The sequence below is a fragment of the Carettochelys insculpta genome, chromosome 5 (assembly GCF_033958435.1).
Source record: "Carettochelys insculpta isolate YL-2023 chromosome 5, ASM3395843v1, whole genome shotgun sequence".
NCBI lineage: Eukaryota > Metazoa > Chordata > Testudines > Carettochelyidae > Carettochelys > Carettochelys insculpta.
This window is the reverse complement of record NC_134141.1, coordinates 51850323-51870090: the sequence shown is the minus strand read 5'-3', so window position 1 is coordinate 51870090 and position 19768 is coordinate 51850323. Positions and strand designations below refer to the sequence as shown.

Sequence of the window (19768 nt, the reverse complement as noted above, 5' to 3'; positions counted from 1 at the left end):
GTAGACTTCCTATGTCAGCAACTTATAGAAGGATGGAAACACTCTATTGTCATTTTTTCCCCAGATTTCACTCTTGGCCATTTCTTGGATTTCTGCCAAGCTCTGTGTGTGCTTTTGTTTTGAGTTAAAAAAAACTGCAAGTCCCTGTTGATATACACTGTGGGTGAGCATATCAAAACAAAAAGCAGTCAAGTAGCACTTTAAAGACTAGCAAAATAGTTTATTAGGTGAGCTTTTGTGGGACAGACCCAGTTCTTCAGACCATAGCCAGACCAGAACAGACTCAATATTTAAGACACAGAGAACCAAAAACAGGAAGCAAGGAGGACAAATCAAAAAAAGATAATCAAGGTAAGCAAATCAGAGAGTGGAGGGGTTGGGGGAAAGATCAAGAATTAGATTGAGCCAAGTATGCAGACGAGCCCCTATAGTGACTCAGAAAGTTCCCATCACGATTTAAACCATGTGTTAATGTGCCGAATTTGAATATAAAAGTCAGCTCGTCCACTTCTCTCTCTAAAACGGTGCTATAATTTCTCTTCAGTAACACACATACCTTGAGGTCATTGACAGACTGTCCCATTCCATTAAAATGTTGACTAACTGGTTTGTGGATCTGGAGTGTTTTGATGTCTGTCTGTGCCCGTTGACCCTTTGTCTAGGGGAGTTAGAAGTCTGTCCAATATACAAAGCATCTGGGCATTGTTGGCACATGATGGCATATATGATGTTAGTAGAGGAGCATGAGAAAGTGCCTGTGATTCTGTGAGTAACCTGGTTAGGTCCAGTGATGGTATTTCCAGAGAAGATATGTGGACAAAGCTGGCAGTGGGCTTTGTTGCAGGGAAAGGTTTCAGGACTGGTGTTCCTGGGGTATAGACTGTGGCTGTTAGTAAGGATCCTCATGAGGTTGGGAGGTTGTCTGTAGGAGAGAACAGGCATGTCACCCAGGGCTTTCTGGAGTGTAGCATCCTGATTAAGAATAGGTTGTAGGTCTTTAATAATTTGTTGCAGTGGTCTGAGTTGGGGGCTGTAGGTGATGACCAGTGGTGTTCTGTTCTTGGCTTTTTTGGGCCAATCTTGGAGTAGTTGATCTCTGAGTATGCGTCTGGCCCTGTCGATTTGTTTTTTTACTTCTCCTGGTGGATAATTCAGGTTTATGAATATTTGGTAAAGTTCTTGTAGTTTTTGGTCTATGTCAGTTGGATCAGAGCAAATGCGATTGTACCTAAGAGCTTGACTGTAAACAATGGATCTAGTTACGTGTGCAGGATGGAAACTAGAAGGGTGTAGATAAGTATAGCGATCAGTAGGTTTTCGGTACAGTGTGGTACTGATCAGGCCATCCTTGATTAGTACTGTAGTGTCCAGGAAGTTCTCCATACACCTGTGGCAGGAAGTTTTTTTCAGTAACATTCCATGCCTTTTTTGAACGGGGTCACCTGCCGTGCAGGTCTTTATAAGATCTACCTGTACTGTCTTGGGAAATAATGCATTCCTTCCAAATGGGAGAACGGTCATTCTTTTCCCTCGTGAACTAGACAGTCTTGTGAGTTGCAGGTTTTCAGTGATCTAGTTTTCTGTAGGACTCAACTCTACACTGTTTAGAGCTCAAATGGAGTATTGTGTCTAGTTCTGGGTGCCCTGATCTGAAGTCCGGGGTGAACCAAGAAGAGCTGCGGTGCCAGCAGGAAGGGGGCAACCAGCAGGGGCCTGAGGAAGCTGTTCCCAAGATGCCATAATGGTGTGTGCAATGACTTGAAGCATGTGAGGATTCATGCTTGCGCTAGCAATGTGCTGGAGAAAATGGTGCAGTCTCCGGTTTGTTTTTGTGCTGTTAGTGGATGCTGTGAATCCTGGGATAGTAACATGAAACGCCCACAAATAACCACAGCAATTGTTTTTTCCCCACAACTCATTGGTACAAACCCCCCAGAAAGCAATAGGGCTAAGGCATCATGGGATAGGTACCCACAATGCATTGCTAACACAGTCAAACTTGGATAAGGCAATGAGGATGTGGTAAGTTGACACGGAGAAATGGTGGGCTGAATTTCTAGGTTTGAGGATACTTAAAGTTGAATTCATAAGAATGAGTTAAAAAAACAAATTTATTAGAAGTCAAATCTATCTCATAGTATAGACATAGCCTTAGAAATATGTTATCCTTGAGATTGTATCTCAGGTGCGCCCATTAGTTCCCTGTCAGTTTTTCATAAATCAGATTTGCCTATTTTCTCCTCAAACCTGATGATAAACAGGTACGTCTGCAGAGTTTTGCCTACTCACAAAGGACAAACTCGTTTAGGAAGTTGCTGAAATTGTTTTCCATCTCAGAGGCTGAAATGAGAAGCAGTCTCTTTGCAAAGACTGTAAGTGAAGCTTAGATTGCGTCTTCTTAGGCTATCAGGTTATGAAAGCTCTTATCTACAGTGTGTCTAGGTCAGCCCAGCCAGTGCACAAGCTACCTCATTGTCCTCCCTGGAAGAAAATCACCTCAAAAATTTGTAGGCTATTACCCTGGGGCTCAAATCACATATTTATTGGACATCATGTCTTTGCTCAAGCTTCAGCCTTGGAAGCCGCCTTTTGACCTTCAGTCTATGGTACAGCATACTTTCTTACACCCTCTTTCTGTGAGTGTTGGTTTTGAAGTCAGCTACAGTGAGGATGCTCATAGGGATTAGTACACAAAGTGAGGTTAGATTATCTTCATCTCTTGATTCAGCGTAGAGTTAGAAACTGTAGAGATGTTCAGACCACATCATTCCTTAATGCCCTTTATTTGGAGAATGAGGTGGATAAGGTACAGACACACGTCAATGGATCTTGCTACTGAAAAGTCTTCGAGTCTCAGGTGCATGGGTAACATGAATACCATTAAGGACTATGCATGTCAAGCTTCAGTATTGTAAAGTAAGTAACCTTTCTTTCTGAGAGGCTGCTTGCTACTGCTGAGAAATTTGCCATCTTTGGAGCATGATGCACATTGTTTGTGTCGTTGTTTCTAATAATTGTGTGTAGAAATTTGCACCAGGTTAAATGAGGTTGACAGTAAATACTTATTCTAAAACTACACTGAAATTATCTGTTTATCATGAGAAAATATGATTTATCTTAATTGGACAGGTATATGAATATTCTGTTAATGGTGCATGTTATTGCAAGCTAAAATAAGTAATATATAAAATTATATATAGATCTTTAAAATTGCTACAGTATACTGGTAACTGTATAGTTTCTGTATAGATGCTATACGTTGTCATTTGACTTACAAAAATAAGACTTTTATTAGCCAGTTTGGTACCTTGTCAGATAACAAAAGTAATATCAGTCACATCTATAATTGATGAAGAATTGACGATATTAACCAGTGGCAGGTGGCTTTTGCTGGAAATTATTTATTTTTAATGGCAGGTTCCATAAAGAAAGACTAAACCACTGAAGAGAGAGGAGCAGAAGTGGATTACTAATCCTCACTGCTGTCTCTGGCTACATCTACACGTGCACGCTACATCGAAATAGCTAATTTCGATGTAGCGACATCGAAATAGGCTATTTCGATGAATAGTGTCTACACGTCCTCCAGGGCCGGCAACGTCGATGTTCAACTTCGACGTTGCGCAGCCCAACATCGAAATAGGCGCAGCGAGGGAACGTCTACACGCCCAAGTAGCACACATCGAAATAGGGATGCCAGGCACAGCTGCACACAGGGTCACAGGGCAGACTAGCGCTTCCGGGGCAACAGCTAGCCGCTCCCTTAAAGGGCCCCTCCCAGACACACTCAGCCTGCACAGCACGCGGTCTGAGGAGCCATAGGCACACAGACCCCGGGCGCCGCAGTCATGGACCCCCAGCAGCAGCAGCAGCTAGAGGTCCACCCAGCCCTCCCGGCAGGAGCAGGGCTTGCCCTGACCCATGCCATGCAGGAGGCAGCTGAGCACCTCCTTGCCCCAGGGGAGGAGATGCCCCCAGGGCAGCAGGGCTCAACCCCTACCCCTGCAGCACCCCGCCCCACCCCCCGCCTCACACGCCGGCGGCTGTGGAGCTACCCCACCAGCACCGACTGGTGGGAGCGGCTGGTGCTTGGGGAGTGGGACGACGACCGCTGGCTCAGGAACTTCAGGATGAGCCAGCAGACATTTCTGGAGCTGTGCCAGTGGCTCACCCCCGCATTCAGGCACCAAGACACGGCCGTGCGGCATGCCCTCACAGTGCAGAAACGGGTCGGCATGACTGTCTGGAAGCTGGCCACTCCTGACAGCTACCGATCTGTGGGGCAGCAGTTTGGTGTCGGCAAGGCCACCGTCAGGGCTGTCCTCATGGAGGTAAGAGAACCCACGGGAGGAGGGCAGGGCAGGGGAGGGGGGCCCGGGCAGAGGAGGGCAGGGCAGGACCACGCACACCCTGCTCACCCCTCATTGGTGCTGTCCCATGTGCTTTCTCTGCAGGTTGTGCGTGCCATCAACGCCATGCTCCTGCACAGGCTCTTGAGGCTGGGGGACCCAGATGCCACCATCGCGGCCTTTGCCACCCTGGGCTTCCCCAACTGCTTCGGGGCTCTGGATGGGACTCACATCCCCATCCGCGCCCCGCATCACAGTGGAGGACGATACCTGAATCACAAGGGCTACCATTCTGTCGTCCTCCAGGCTTTGGTGGACAGCCGGGGACGTTTCCAGGACATTTATGTGGGCTGGCCTGGCAGCACCCACGACGCCCGGGTTTTCCGGAACTCGGGCCTGTGCCGCCGGCTGGAGGTGGGGACCTACATCCCCCAGCGGGAGATCCCTCTGGGGGACACCACCATGCCCTTCTGCGTCATCGCAGATGCGGCATACCCCCTCCGGCCGTGGCTCATGCACCTGTACATGGGCCATCTCTCCACTAGCCAGGAGCGCTTCAACGAGCGCCTGAACCACGCGCGCCAGGTGGTGGAGCGCTCATTTGGCCGCCTCAAAGGGCGCTGGAGATGTCTCCTGACCCGCTTGGATGCGGGCCCCAACAACATCCCCCAGATTGTGTGTGCCTGCTGCGCCCTGCACAATTTGGTGGAGAGCAAGGGGGAGACCTTTTTCAAAGGCTGGGCTGCGGAGGCCAGCAGGGCAGACGTCCAGCCACCTGCTGCCCCCAGTCGGCAGGTGGACCCCGAAGGGACCCGGGTCCGGGAGGCCCTGCAGGCCCACTTCAATGATGAGGCCGTGGGGTGAACTCTGCCCAGGCCCCCCACTGCCCGCCCCTTCCTCCACCACACTCTTGCCCCAACGCCCACACCATGGAGCACCCCACCGCACCCCCCTCCCACTTTTCCTGGACAAATGACAGCATGCACTTGTGGCTGAACTTAAACTTCTTTTTCTTTCAGAACTTTTTTTTTTAACTGTAAATATATGAAACAAGAACAAACTATATACAAACGTGGAAACAAACTAATATGTACAAAAATAAAACAATACTAAGAAGCAAGTGTCCTCATGAATAAAAAGAAAACCAGGGAGGATAAAGGGGAGAACTATTTACATGGGGGGGACGGGGCAAACGGGGGGCACCAAATAATAACTTTAAACTATATACAAGGGTGGGGGCCACCCTCGCCCCTATAGCCCAGCACTGGGTGTGGCCGGCCGGGAGCCCTGCCGCAGTTGCAGCCCTGTCCGGGGCTGGCTGGGGGCGGGCTGGACCGGAAGATATGATGCCCGGCGAGTCTCAGGTGGCTCCAGGTGTCCCTCGGCGGTGGGTGGCGGGGCGACGGCGGACGGGACGGCGACGGGCGGAGCAGCTGGTGGTGGGGCTGGTGGAGCAGGCAGGGCGGGCGCTGCGGCGGCCGGCGCGGCATGGGGCGCCAGGTAGTCCACCAGGCGGTTAAGTCTCCATGTGGGCCCCCCATGCCTCCTGGCGCCAGGCCAGCGCCCGCTCCTGCAGCTGCAGCTGCTGCTCCGCGACCTCCAGCTGCCGTCGGTGGATGGCCAGCAGCTGGGGGTCCATCGCCGTCGGGTGGTGGTGGTGTGGGGTCCGCCGTCTAGCCCGCCGTGGGGCCGGTCGGTCCTCGGCCGAGGGGCTGGCCTGGAGCGATGGTCCCGGAGGGCTCTCCGGGACCACTGAGGCCTCGCTGGCGCTCTCTTCCGGTCCTTCCGATGGTGCAGGTGCGGGACACAGGAGAGGAGCGGGGAAGAAGAATGGAGACAGGCATTAGTGTGGGCCCCGAGCTGTGGCCTTTGTCCCCCCAGCCCTGTGCTGCAGGTTCCCCATCCCCGTCCCCGGGAGATGCTGCTGTGATGGATGGGGTTCAGGGGTCCCCCTGCCCTGCACCCCGTCCCCTGGTGGGAGCAACTCTCACTTCACCCCTCAGGGTCTGAGAGCAGGAGAGGTTTCTTAGGCCACAGATGCCCAGTTCCTGCCAGGAGTGACAGCACCAGCTGTCGGAAGAGACAGTCCTTCCAACCCGTCGTGGGGAGAAGACCCCAAGGGGGGCTCCTCTGGGATGCAGCTTTCCCCCTCCTCAGGCTGGCTGCCTTCAGCTCTCCTTTCCCCTAGCCTCTACCTGTGGACCCCGCCCTCCCCCCCAATTCCAAGCCAGCTCGGCTCCTCCCTCCTGTTTGTTCAGGGCAGAGGTGTCACCTGCCAGCTGTAGCCCCAGGATCCTCCTTTGCCCCTGGGAGCTATTCGGCTCTTGTTGCTCATATGTAGCCTGAGTCTCCCTTTGGCACTCCCCCCACTCCATCACATGCTGCTGCTGCGGGGGCCCCTCGAGGTTCCGCTCCCCCCTGGCCCGGGGATGGGGCATGGCACTGTTGTGCGGGGGGGGGGGGGGGGGGCAGGGGCTGATGCAGTGCTGTGAGGGCCATGGCCCTGCTGTCCTTGTGGCTATGGCCATGTGAGCTTGTGGGGGGCCCTGGACACATATCTATTACCCCCTGCCCCTCAAGCCCAGGGGTGTACACCAGAGGGGGGTACCTACCTGTTGGTCCGCTCCCACGGTCCGGAGATCCCCGGGGGGCGGAGGCCCGGCTGCTGCTCCGGGATGGCAGGAGGAGGTTCTGCAGCCCGGATTCTGCAGAGGAGGAGCCCCCCTCCTCCTCCTCCTCCTGCCGCGATGTCCCGGGGATGGGCTCCGGGGGGGGGCCCCCAGGGTGCGGGGCTTACTTCCGGGGCGGACTTCGGCTGCAGGGCCTGCTGGGGCTCGTCGGCCGAGGTATCAAGGGTGGCCGGAGGGGAGGAGGTGTGCCGGGGGCCCAGGATGTTCCTGAGCTCCCTGTAAAAGGGGCAAGTGATGGGGGCGGCCCCAGATCAGCTGGCCGCATCCCGGGCCCGGGAGCAACCCTGCCGCAGCTCTTTCACCTTACTCCTGACGTGATCAGGAGTGCGGGCAGGGTGACCCCGGGCAGCCAGGCCGTCGGCCAGCCGAGCGAACGCATCCGCGTTCCGCCTCTTGCTCCCCGTTACCTGGAGCACCTCCTCCTCGCTCTAAAGCCCCAGCAGGTCCTGCAGCTCGGCCTCCGTCCAGGAGGGGCCCCGCTGCCGCTTGCCAGCCTGGCTGCCCGACTGGCTGGGCTGGCTGCCCTGGCTCCCCTTGCAGGGGGTCCCCTGGGGGTGCTGGGGGGGCTGCTGGGCAGCCATCGCAGCTGGTTGGGTGGCTGAGGGACGTGCAGGCTGGCCGCGTGTGTGGGCTGCCGCCTGCGCGTTCCCTCAGCTTCCTGTACAGGAAGGGAGGGGGAGGGGACCTTTAAGGGGCCGCTCCATGCGGCCACCATTGAGCTGAGGGGCTGGAGAGAGCGTCTCTCAACGCCTCAGCTGATGGCCGCCATGGAGGACCCGGCAATTTCGACGTTGCGGGACGCGCAACGACTACACGGTCCCTACTTCGACGTTGAACGTCGAAGGAGGGCACTATTCCTATCCCCTCATGGGGTTAGCGACTTCGACGTCTCGCCGCCTAACGTCGAAGTTAACTTCGAAATAGCGCCCGACGCGTGTAGCCGTGACAGGCGCTATTTCGAAGTTAGTGCCGCTACTTCGAAGTAGTGTGCACGTGTAGACACGGCTTCTGAGAATCTTCCATACTACTTTGTCATTTACACCTGATTTTGGTGACATTGTGTTGAAAAGGAACATCAAAAGTATTTTTCTTGTTTGCATGCTACACCCATGTTTGATAAGCACTTCTCAAGCAATGCTTCCTTTACTGGTTGTTTGAAAAATTACTTTTCTCTCCATGCCTACACTGGAGTTAGAGAAGCATAAAATACTCTACTACAAAAAAACACCTATTGACCAACAAATGCTCATGGCTATTTTTTACTCTACTTGTGGGTTGCAAGAGGGATCCTTTATATTGGTCTCTGTTAAGTTAAGCATATGACAAATATTGATGCCCTGGTAATAGGAGATATAGGCATGGCTCTAATTAAACTTCCTTTTTCATGACTGAATGAGCTTCCCAGACAGGTGAGTTGTGCTGTCAGGAGGTTAAATTAGCCATTGGCACTTAATTTTCATTCCACACAAAATTTTAATGTTACAAAAAATCATTCCAAATCTGAACAAAAATCTGAAATTTCAAAATTTCCCACAAACTGAATGTCAGAGAAACATGACTTCACAGTTTTGATTCAGGAAAAGTATAAACTTGCATGTGTAGGATCATGGAAATGTGGGACTGGAGGAGACTTCAAAAGGCCAACCAGAATCCTACGTCTGCTCCCCATGCTGAGGCAGACCCAAGTATACCTAAACCATTCCAGACACATGTAATGCAGAATATAGTTTAGTATTTTAATAAAGTAAAAATTAAATTATTTGAACCAGAACTATTGAAATGCAGCTTTTGGATTTTTCCTGTCAAGTAAGTTAAAAATGTGTGTATTTCTCTGAAACACTTATTCTGATAAAACTGCAATTTTTGTTTCGGCAGAAATTTGATCTCTTAATTGCAAATTATTTGAGCTCTTAGTTGCAAATTATTTGACAGAATAGCAAGAAGTCACAGAGCTAGAGTTTTTCTTTTTGACATGGTAGTAGCGTGTTTGCTAGATAATTAGAACGGTATTTGGGCCTTTTCAAGTAGAGGGTGCACTGTAACACAAGATGCATTAGAATTTGTCCAGCATTGTTAAATGAACATAAAGGGATTGAGAAATACCGAATACTTCTGTATTAAAACAAAACATTTAATTACACTGGCTTATAAATAGAATGAAAACATTTTTTCTGTATACTTGAGTAAACCTGTTTATATCTATATACAGAAAGCATCGAAACAACGTGGGACCCAGCAAACCCATTTCTCAGCCCCGAAGAAATATCGTAGGGTGCAGAATACAGCATGGATGGAAAGAAGGGAGTGGACCTGTAACACAATGGAAGGGGACAGTTCTTGATCAGGTTCCTGTAAATCCTTCTCTCTACCTTATTAAGTATGATGGATTTGATTGTGTTTATGGACTAGAATTACACAAAGATGAAAGAGTGTCAGCACTTGAAGTCCTTCCAGACAGAGTTGGTAAGTGCGTTTTGGTTGCATATACGTATATGACTTGCTGTGAATGGGTTGCTGGATCAAGCTGCTGTATTGTAGTTTGTCATATCTGTGGACTTTCATTCGTATATGTATGTATTCCTTATTATGCAACAAGAAGGGAATTTTACTCCTAACTGTCATCTAATTGGAATGTTTATATATTACTGATCAACCTTCTTCGTAGCCAGGATTTCTCTCTAATAAGCTTACATAGTGCTTAGATTGATCTTTGTTAAATGTGACTTCATTGATGTGTAGTGAGACATCACATTTTACAGTTCAATTGCATGAGAATTTTCCTTACTGTATTCTATCTTCTCTGGTCCTGTATTAGGTTTTTCTCTTGTTCCTTTCGTGAGAAGTAATAAAAATAGAAATTTCTTTTAAAATGAGATAATTGAATTGTGTTTTGTTTTCAGTACTAGTTCTGAATTTTAAAAACCTAGAGGATGCCTGAAACACTTACCAAAAAAAAAAAAATCAGAATTCATGCCAGTTATCACTGACTTTCAAACTGGATCAGCTTTTTATTGGCTGCAAAAAGTCATCAGTGCTTCAGAAGGCACTTACTCCAGTCAATTTTTTTTTCCCAAGTGCTATTTTCTGATTAGCCCTTACCCGTTTTTCAAAAACTTTATTTTTAATAGAAGCTAAGTTGTTGTAGCACCTGCTCAATTAGTTTTCTGTAGTGTTTCTAATTCTCCTTTTCTGTAGTGCAAGTTCAATGAGTTACGGTTTCTACTGGAATATAGTAGTGTGAATTTAAAGTGGATGAATTACCTGATTATCTTAATGTGTAGATGCTCTTGTTCCAGAATAAGTGTTTCCACTGGTGGAATTTAATCAAAAATAACTATTTTAAATGACAGAGTAGAAAAGCCCTTATTTAATAATCATTGCTAGATTTCTGTATCTTTGTAATCTAAAGATACCCAGAAAATGAAAACATGTAATTGTTTTGTCTATTTCCTGAGAACAATTTCAATGAAATCTTTTTTATGATTTCTATGGGAGATACAGTATGCATCCTTCTGAGCGGTCTTGAATTTTATGCAATGTTGTATATATATTTCAGCTTCATCTCGAATCAGTGATGCCCACCTTGCAGATACAATGATTGGCAAAGCTGTGGAACATATGTTTGAAACAGAGGATGGCTCAAAAGATGAGTGGAGGGGTATGGTGTTGGCTCGAGCTCCTATAATGAACACATGGTTTTATATTACCTATGAGAAGGATCCTGTATTGTACATGTATCAGCTCTTAGATGACTATAAAGAAGGTGATCTCCGCATTATGCCTGATTCCAGTAAGTACTCCAGTGTGGTTTTTTTTCCTTCTCAACTACAAAATAACTCCATTTTCCAAGGACATTGGGTTTGTTCGTTTACTAAAATGAAAGAGCGAAGAAACTCTGTAGAACTTTCATATGACCTTAATTAGGCCTGTCAGTGTTTAAAAAATGAATTGTGATTACGTGTGCTGTTAAATGATAACAGAATACCATTTATGTAAATATTTTGGATGTGTTCTACATTTTTCAAATATATTTCAATTACAACAGACTGTACAATGTATAGCGCTTATAGTTATTATAAATATTTGCACCATAACAAAAGAAATATTATTTTCAGGTAACTTAATACAAGTATTGTGGTGAAATCTCTTTACAGTGCAAGTTGAACTTACTACTCCTAGGGTTATGTATAAGAAACAGCATTCAGAAATGAAACTCTGTAAAACTTTAGAGCCTAGGAGTCCACTCAGTTCTGCTGCTTGTTCAGCCAGTTGCTCAGACAAACAAGTTTGGTTACATTTGCAGGAGATAATGTTGCCATCTTCTTGTGCAGTGCTTCAATCACTGTTCTGGAGGACATGCATTTATGCTGATAATAATGGTTTTCCTGATACCAATCCAAAGCAGTGCAGATAAACACGTTTGTTTTTCATCATTTGAGCCAGAAGCTGCTAGCAGAAGTCTGCTTTTCTTTTTTGGTAGTTTGGGTTCTGAAGTTTCTGCTCCAGAGTGTTGCTCTTTTAAGACTTCTGTGAAAGCATGCTTGACACCCCATCCTCAGATGTTTTTTGATGGCATTTCAGAGTCTTAAACCTTAGGTTGAGTGCTGTAGCTGTCTTTAGATATCTCACATTGGTACCTTCTGTGCATTCTGTCATCTGTGAAACTGTTCTGAAAACAAACATACTGGGTCATCATCTGACATTGCTATAATGTGAGATATATGCAGAATGTGGGTAGAACAGAGAGCAAGAGACATACAATTCTTCCTCCCCAGGGAGTTGAGCCACAAACTTAATTAACATGTTCTTTTTAAATGAACATCATCAGCTTGCAAGCATGTCCTCTGGAATGGTGACCCAAAACATGAAGGTGCATACGAATATTTAGCATATCTGGCCTGTAAATACTTCGCAATGCCAGCTACAAAAGCATCTTGTGAATGTCAGGTTACGTTGTAAATAAGAAGCAGGCAGTGTTATCCATAAATGTAAACACACTTGTGTGTCTTAGTGATTTGGCTGAACAAAAAGTAGGACTGAGTGGACTTGTAGGCTATAATTTAGGGGTGGGGAACCTATGGCTTGTGGGCTGGATCCTATGTACAGCTTGCCTGGATCCAGCCCATGAGGCTTCCACCCCACCCCACCCCACTCCCTGCAGTGAGGAGCCTACGTGAGCTCCAGCCTCTTCCCTCCACTCCCCTCCCCCACCGCATGGTTGAAGCACCAGTGTTGGCTCCCTGCAGCAGGCTGAGTGGAGCCCCAAGCCGTATGGGCCAGACCCAGGCAAGCCAGGACTTGGTCAGGCCTGCTGGCTCTGCCTAATGTTAGGAAGCAGTGGTTTTGTGCATGGGCATTCCCACTTCCCAGAGCTGGGGGTGCCAGCACAGAGAAGCACTCACTTGAAAGCTTTCCCCTGCCCCTGACTGCTTCAATTGGTCAGAATTGTGGCCAGTGGGATTAGTGCGGGGGGGCACAGAGCCACATGTGGCCCTCGGAGCTGTGCGGTAAGTGCCCTATCTTCCTCATAGACCGCCCAGGCTACTCCATCCTGCTCTCCGGCAGCCACCTCCCACACGGAATCCCTTAATTTTTGCCCCACCCCTGAGCTTGGGAGTGGGGGCACGCAATCTACTACAGGTTGAACCTCTTTGATCAGGCAACATCCATGGTCTGGCATGATTATAGTTGTCCGGGTGTCCACTTATCACGGGTGTGACCAAGTTTCCCATGGTGTGATAAAGTTTGTTTGCAGCCACCAGTATGACTTTCAGTGTTCTGTGCTGTTACATATCTCTCTCTGATTTACCCCAAATGTCTTCTAAGAGCCTAGTAAGTAGTGTAAGTGTTGGTAAGACTGCTAAAGGGGAAGGAGATTCTAATCTACTCCAGCACCACATCACTTTCCCACATGAAACGTGCACTGTGGGACATGAAGAAAGTACGCCTGCAGGCAGCATAGCTTATTGGTTTGGAGAAGGAGAGAGGGAGTTAGGACACCCCAGCTCAATTCCCGACTCTGCCACTGACTTGCTTTGTGTGGCCTTGAGCAAGTTTCTTAGCAGCTTGGTATCTCAGTTTCCCCATCTGTAAAATGAAGATAACACTTGCTACCTCCCAGCATTGTTCTGAGCTGAGTTTGTGAGTATTGGAGACACCTGGGTGAAAGGCACTGTAGAAATGCAAAGTACTGTGTGTGATTAGTTGGAGTGTGGCAGGAGCAGTGCAGCTTGGAAACGTGCTACCACCAGCAAGAGTCCCGGGGAAGCAGTTCAGAGGTCTTCCAGAGATCGGTCTTTGAGCACTGCAGCTTTCCCCTTCCCATGGATGAAGAGAGGTAGTTGAGTGCTGAGCTGTTAAGTTCCCTGCAGTCTGCCCAGATGGGAAGCATCAGTGTGAACAATGAGGGTATGAGTAAGAGACGAGATTCCCCAGTGTGATTATCTCAGTGATTGAAACTGGCCTAGGGGACCTGCCCACAAAACAAAATCCTGGTACCAAAAACTGCTCATGATGTGCAACACTGCCAACATGCGCACATTGTAACAGGCTACCAAGAGTGCTGCACAAATCACCAAATGTGATCCCTGGTCTGCTGTACACCGGTACCTTGCATGATTTCATATCCCTGGACCGAAGATGGGAAATCTCACTCATTAAAAAACACCAGTGGTTGCATAGATAGCTTTGGCCAAGAGCACAATAGCCTTAGGGCCTCTTGAGAGCAGTGATCCTTTATTCTGCACCTTCACCAAAACGTAGAGGAAAGGCTCAGATCTTCTACCCCTTGGAGACAGCTTAGAAGATAGCCACTTGAAAGAGCTAGCTGAAGTCTTTTGTCTGTCCAATCGCAGCAGAAATTTAGTGCAATGCCCCTGGTGAATATAAGTTAAGTGCCCATTGCTTACATCAAAACTGCAGAAGCCAGATGAGTCCATTGCAAATACAAAGTGCATTATGCAGTCAGGGCAACAGAGGATCCCTTTAAAATATGTAGGAGCTGCTGGCCACGCTTCCCATGCTGCACCCTTTCCCTGAGCTCCCCAGCATCACTTCTGTCTCTAAAGCCCCACCCCCCACTCACTCCTTTCTGCTCCCTCTCTCCCACTTCTTACCCTTGTGGCCCCCTGGCCGCCTCTGTTTCATTACCCCGTATACAATTACAACAGCCAGAGCCTGTGCTGGTCAGTGGGAGGAGCACAGGGGTAGGAACCAGGAATATCTCAATTCTAAGCTGGGCCCTGCCAATCACCTAGTGTCACAAATCCACAGGAGGGTGGTACTGCATCCCAGCTTTTGAAGAACATCCTGGAGAAACGCCACCAGTGTTCTAGCACCCAGCGACTCACCCTTCCTTCTTGGTAGCCACATGGTCTCAACGCCTCCAAAAGGGAACCTCTGGACTCAAGCACTCCTGCCTCGCACCATTAGCTCTGCCGTGGAAGTGCAGGCTGAGACAAACTCCTGTGCAGAGACCTGTACAAATGCAGCCCCACACGTTTTTTATTGACACTACAGTGGCGCTTTGAGAATGGAGCAGCATTCAACACTCAAAACTTGGCATTGAGAATGCTGAGGTTAGCATGGAAAACTAAAGATTGAACATAGTCCATCTGGTCGAGCCAGAGCACTCCACAAGTCCAGGGGTGTCTATTTTGTGTCTCTCCCGGGTTCCTTGGGCAGCCCCCAGTTCAAACATCCAGTATCTTCCAGAAGCCTGCACATTGTCCTGGGTCTCCAGGTAGGGCTGCAATGAGTTCACAACCACACCCCCTGGAGTTTCCCCAGCTGCCTGCTAACCCCTCAGCCATCTGGGTGAGTTTCAACCAGTTTCTTCAAAGACCAATTCATGGCGACCCAACTGGCCAGGTGACGCTGTCATCTCATGTTCTGCTCTGTTGTTAACCCTTTTGCCCCTGCTGCCAAGTAACACAAAGTACAGAGCATGGTTTTGTGTCCCCCTGGGGGGGCATGAAGAAATTTGGTGGGGGAGGGGGCAGGAGGTGACCCAGCTCCTCCTCATTCCCTTCACCCAAAGAAAGAGCTGGCCTTTGCTTCCAGCTGTCAGTTCCTGCCATTTTACGTGGGTGACCAGCGCAGCCGCTATAAAACTGGCAGTCAGCAAAGACCCATGGGGCTCCAGCTGCCTCCTGTAAAGGTGAGTGAGTGTGAGTTGAGGGGGAAGACAGTGTTAGATGGGGCCTATGGGCTGTCTCTCTTTGGTGAGGGGGATGGGGTGAGAGCAGGGGGTTGGTGCCTGGCTTTGTGGGAGGGGAGGGGTTTGTGTGGCCATTTTAAGGGCCTCAGGTGGCTGGCTTGCGGAACTCGTGGGGCTTGGGCAGCTGGCCCCAGTTCGTAGCTGGCCCCAGCAATGTGGGGCCCGGGTGACTCAGGTGGTGTCCGTGGCAGCACAGGTGTTGGGCAGGTGGGCAGCTTTGGCAGCTGGCATAGGGCTCAGGCAGCTGGTCAGCTTGGGTTGCACCAGGAACCCGCAAGGGGCCAAGAAAACCTATTTGTGCTTATTTTTAATTTCAGTAATATTTTTATATCAAATTTTTGTGTTTATCTTAAATAATGAATTTAATTTTTTATTAAAAAGGTTGGATGATGGTAAAGTAGAGGCTGAGGGGTTTGAGGGTTTCTCAAAAATCAAAGGTGGGATGTGATGCTGAAAAATTTGGGAACCACTGTGCTAGACACTATTTACTGCTAATGATTCTGCATATTCTCTGGTTCAGTACCAATCCAGTCCAAAGGGCACCAGACTAAAGAGGTTCAACCTGTAGTCCTGGAAACCTTGCCCCTTCTATTCCCCTCACCCAGCCCCATCCACACACAATGGGGCCAGAACTGTGAGGAGAATGAGGTATCTAAGTGGGAGGCAACATCAGTGGAGGTTTGGTTTCCTTCTTTGTTTCTCACCTTTTGTGGCCTCCAACTAATATTTGCTTAGGTCAGTGGCCTGCAACACAGAAAAGTCTCCCCATTCTTGCTGTAGCACTTCAAATTTTTTTCGAAACACAAAAGCAGTCCTATAGCACTTTAAAGACTAATGATAATTTATTAGGTGATGAGCTTTTATTGGACAGACCCACTTCTTCAGATCTGGAGAATCACCTAATAAATTATTTTGTTAGTCTTCAAAGTGCTCCAGAACTGTTTTTTGTTTTGTGAATATACAGACTTAAATGGCTAATCGCACTCTGTGGCGATTTTAATTGTTTTGTTTTTGAGTTCAGTCATATAACAAAAAAAAAAAATTCGTACGTTGCACTTTCAGGATAGATTGCAATGTGACATTTGTAAGAGGTGAGTTGAAAAATACTATGTTTACTTCTACTGTAATACAAATAATACAAGGGGAGTACTGTACAGGTTGTCTTCTGTTTTGTAATTGAAATTTCTATATTTGAAAATATAGAAGAACATCTACAATATTTAATACAATTTAATGGGTATTCTGTTTAGCAGTGGTATTAAAACTGATTAATTTTTTTAGTTAATTATGTGAGTTAACTGCAATTAGTTGACAGCCCTAATTTTAATGTTAGGGATGTTTCATAAATGATACAATTTGAAACAAGGATAAAAAGACTACTGTATTAATTTATACTAACACCACCCATTCTCTCTATATACACAGGTTTTCTTCTGTAAAATATTGTTTTAAACAGAGCACAAGTTTGATGGGAAAGCAAAATTAAGGTTTTTTTAATTCCTTTGTGTAATAGTTTGACTAAATATAACAGATCACAGGAGCTAAAATGACACTAGATGAATTCACATACACCCAGCTACGTCGACACTGTGAGATAAATTCAAATTTATTAAAATTGATTTTGTAACACTGGATTTTATAAATTTGAGTGAGTAGCCTCACCTCCCCACAAAGTCAACTTATTGCTGCCACATTAAATTGACAGACACAGAATCATAGGGCTGGAAGGAACCTCAGGAGGTCATCTAGTCCAGTCCCCTGCTTCAAGCAGGATCAACCCCCACTAAGTCATCCCAGCCAGGACCGTGTCAACCTGGGACTTAAAAACCTTGAAGGATGGTGTAGGGTGCAAGAAGACATTGTAACGGTCGAGAGTGCAGTCCGACCCCTCTGTGAATCCTCAGGAGAATCTAAACAGACCAGTCTGTGCAAGGTGAAAAGCTGCAAAATAACTAACCCTGCCATGGGAACTACTGCAGAACAAGACGCGCTTGCCAAGACTTCAAGGCTACGCTGGCAGTAGGCCACAAGAGATACTGATAGGAATGCATAGGCAATTTTAGGCAATCTTATGTTAATGAGTTGAGCTTTATCAGCTAGTGTTAGGAGGCCTGTTACAGAGCCTCTCCCCGAGCGAAGCTCCAACGCGTCGGGTTTTCCCCCACCGGTGACTGCAGTGTCTCCGGGGCTCCCGTTGCGGGTGTCATGCGCTTTCGATAAACCAAATATAGCACTTGCCTTCTGGGTGCAGCCTCGTTTCTGGGGAACCCAAGCCTGGTTGGTTACAGATGGAGAATCCACCTCCTCTCTAACCAACAAAGTCCAATGTTTCACCATCCTCCTGGTGAAGTAGTTTTTCCTAATATCTATCCTCACCTCTCCCTCTTCAGCTTTAGACCATTACTCTTGTTCTGCCCTCTGACACCACTGAGAACAGTTTCTCACCCTCCTCTTTAGTGCTCCTCTTCCATAAGTTGAAGGCTGGTATTAAATCACCCTTAAGTCTTCTCTTCTGTAAATTAAACACGCCCAAATCCCTCAGCCTCTCCTCATAGGTCTTGTGCTCCAGCCCCTTAAATCATTTTTGTTGTCCTCCGCTGATCCTGCTCCAGCACATCCACATCCTTTTAAAACTTGGCCTCACAGTGCTGAATAGAGAGGAATAACTACTTCTCTAGATTTGGCTTGAAATGCTCCTCCTAATGTACCCTAGTATGCCATTAGCCATCTTGGCTACAAGGGCACACTGTTTACTCATATCCAGCCTTTCATCCACCATAACCCCTAGGTCCCTTTCCATCGTACTGCTGCTGAACCAGTGGGTCCCCAGCCTATAACAATGCTTGAGATTCTTCCGCCCCAGGTGCAGGACTCTATACTTCTCCATGTTGAACCCCATCAGATTTCTTTTGGCCCAGTCCTCCAATTTATCCAGGTCATTCTGGATTTGCTCTCTACCCTCCAACGTATCTACCTCTCCCCCTAGTTTTGTGTCACCTGCAAACTTGCTGAGGGTGCAATCCAGTCCCTCATCCAGGTCATTAATAAACATGTTGAATAACACTGGCCCCAGCACCGAACCTTGCAGCACTCTGCTTGAAACCGACCTCCATCCAGACATTGAGCCATTGACCACTATCTGTTGGGCTTGACCTGCCAAGCCAGCTTTCTGTCCATCCGTGGATCCAATTCATACTTCCTTAACTTATGGGCAAGGATTTTGTGGGAGACCATATCAAAAGCTTTGCTGAAGTCAGGGTATATCACATCCACTGACTTCCCCATGTCCACAGAGCCTGTTACCTTGTCATTGAAGCTAATCAGATTGGTGGGTCAATATTTGCCCCTGGTGAATCCATGTTGGCTACTTTTGATCACTTCCCCTCTTCCAAGTGCTCCAGAATGGATGCCTTGAGGATTCCCTCCATTATTTTCCCAGGGATTGAGGTAAGGCTGACCTGTCTATAGTTCCCTGGATTGTCCTTCTTTCCTTTTTTAAAGATGGGCACTACGTTTGCCTTTTTCTAGTCATCCAGTATCTCTCCTGATCTCCAAGAGTCTTCAAAGATAATGGCCAAAGGTTCAGCAATGACCTCTGCCAATTCCCTCAGTACGCTCAGGTGCATTAAATCTAGACCCATGGATTTGTGTACATCTAGTTTTTCGAGGATAGCTGAGAACTTGTACCTTCCCCACAGATGGCTGCCCTCCACCTTCCCATGCTGCATTGTCTAGGACTGTCATGTGGAAGTTGACTTCTTCTATGAGTGTCCCTGTGGGTGCTCCACAATAGGTGTCGGGCTCGCCCAGCACCGCAGATCGGAACTCTTCCAGCAGTTTCTCCTGGATCGCGCATGTGCCGGTGCACGCTGCTCCCGTGCATGCCCCCGGTCACATGCGCGATCCGGTCCCCGCCAGTTCCTTCTCAACCGCCATCAGCTGCAGACGAAATCCGCTGAGGCTATGGCCAGAGTCAGATTAGATAGTGTTTCTATGTGTAAATTGTTGTTTTTTTCTGGTAAAAAAAAAAAAAAAAAAAAGAGAGAGAGAGCAAGAGAATATCAAAAATATATACATAGAGAGAGAGAGAGAGAGAGAGAGAGAGGAGCGGAGCGGAGAAGACGAGTGGACATGAAGGCCAGTAGGCCTCCCCTTGCAGGCTGGTGTCCGCGACTCGGGTAAACAGGCACGAATTAAGTGTCAAGTACCCTATTAACAGTAAAAAGACTCACCGCGATGTCCTCTTCAGGCTTTAAAAAGTGTGAGTCTTGCCATGAAGCTATGCCGGCCTCTGATGGGCATAGTGAATGCATCCGGTGCCTGGGGGAATCACATGTTACCCAGAAGTGTTCCCACTGTGCTAAGCTCACAGCCAGGGCCAGGAAAGACAGAGAAATGCGGCTTAAAATGCTCCTGTTTGATAAGGCTCTCCAGCTGGACTTGCTGGAGAGGCCTCAACCAGAAGGGCCCTCTGGGCTCCACAAGAGGAAGGCGGCTTCTCTCACCCCCTC

General features: G+C 48.0%; 1 protein-coding gene across 12 annotated transcripts in view; it reads left to right on the top strand.

Moving 5' to 3' along the window:
- Positions 1 to 19768, top strand: part of SPIN1 (spindlin 1) — a 164105-nt gene that overhangs the window by 114743 nt on the left and 29594 nt on the right. For 11 of the 12 annotated variants that reach the window (XM_074995081.1, XM_074995088.1, XM_074995084.1 and 8 more), the window contains 2 exons: positions 9249 to 9502; positions 10596 to 10829. In XM_074995081.1, the coding sequence (XP_074851182.1) occupies positions 9249 to 9502; positions 10596 to 10829 (488 nt within the window). Of the gene's footprint in view, positions 1 to 4454; positions 5431 to 9248; positions 9503 to 10595; positions 10830 to 19768 lie in introns of those variants that run through there. The other variant, XM_074995093.1, reaches the window with a different exon arrangement.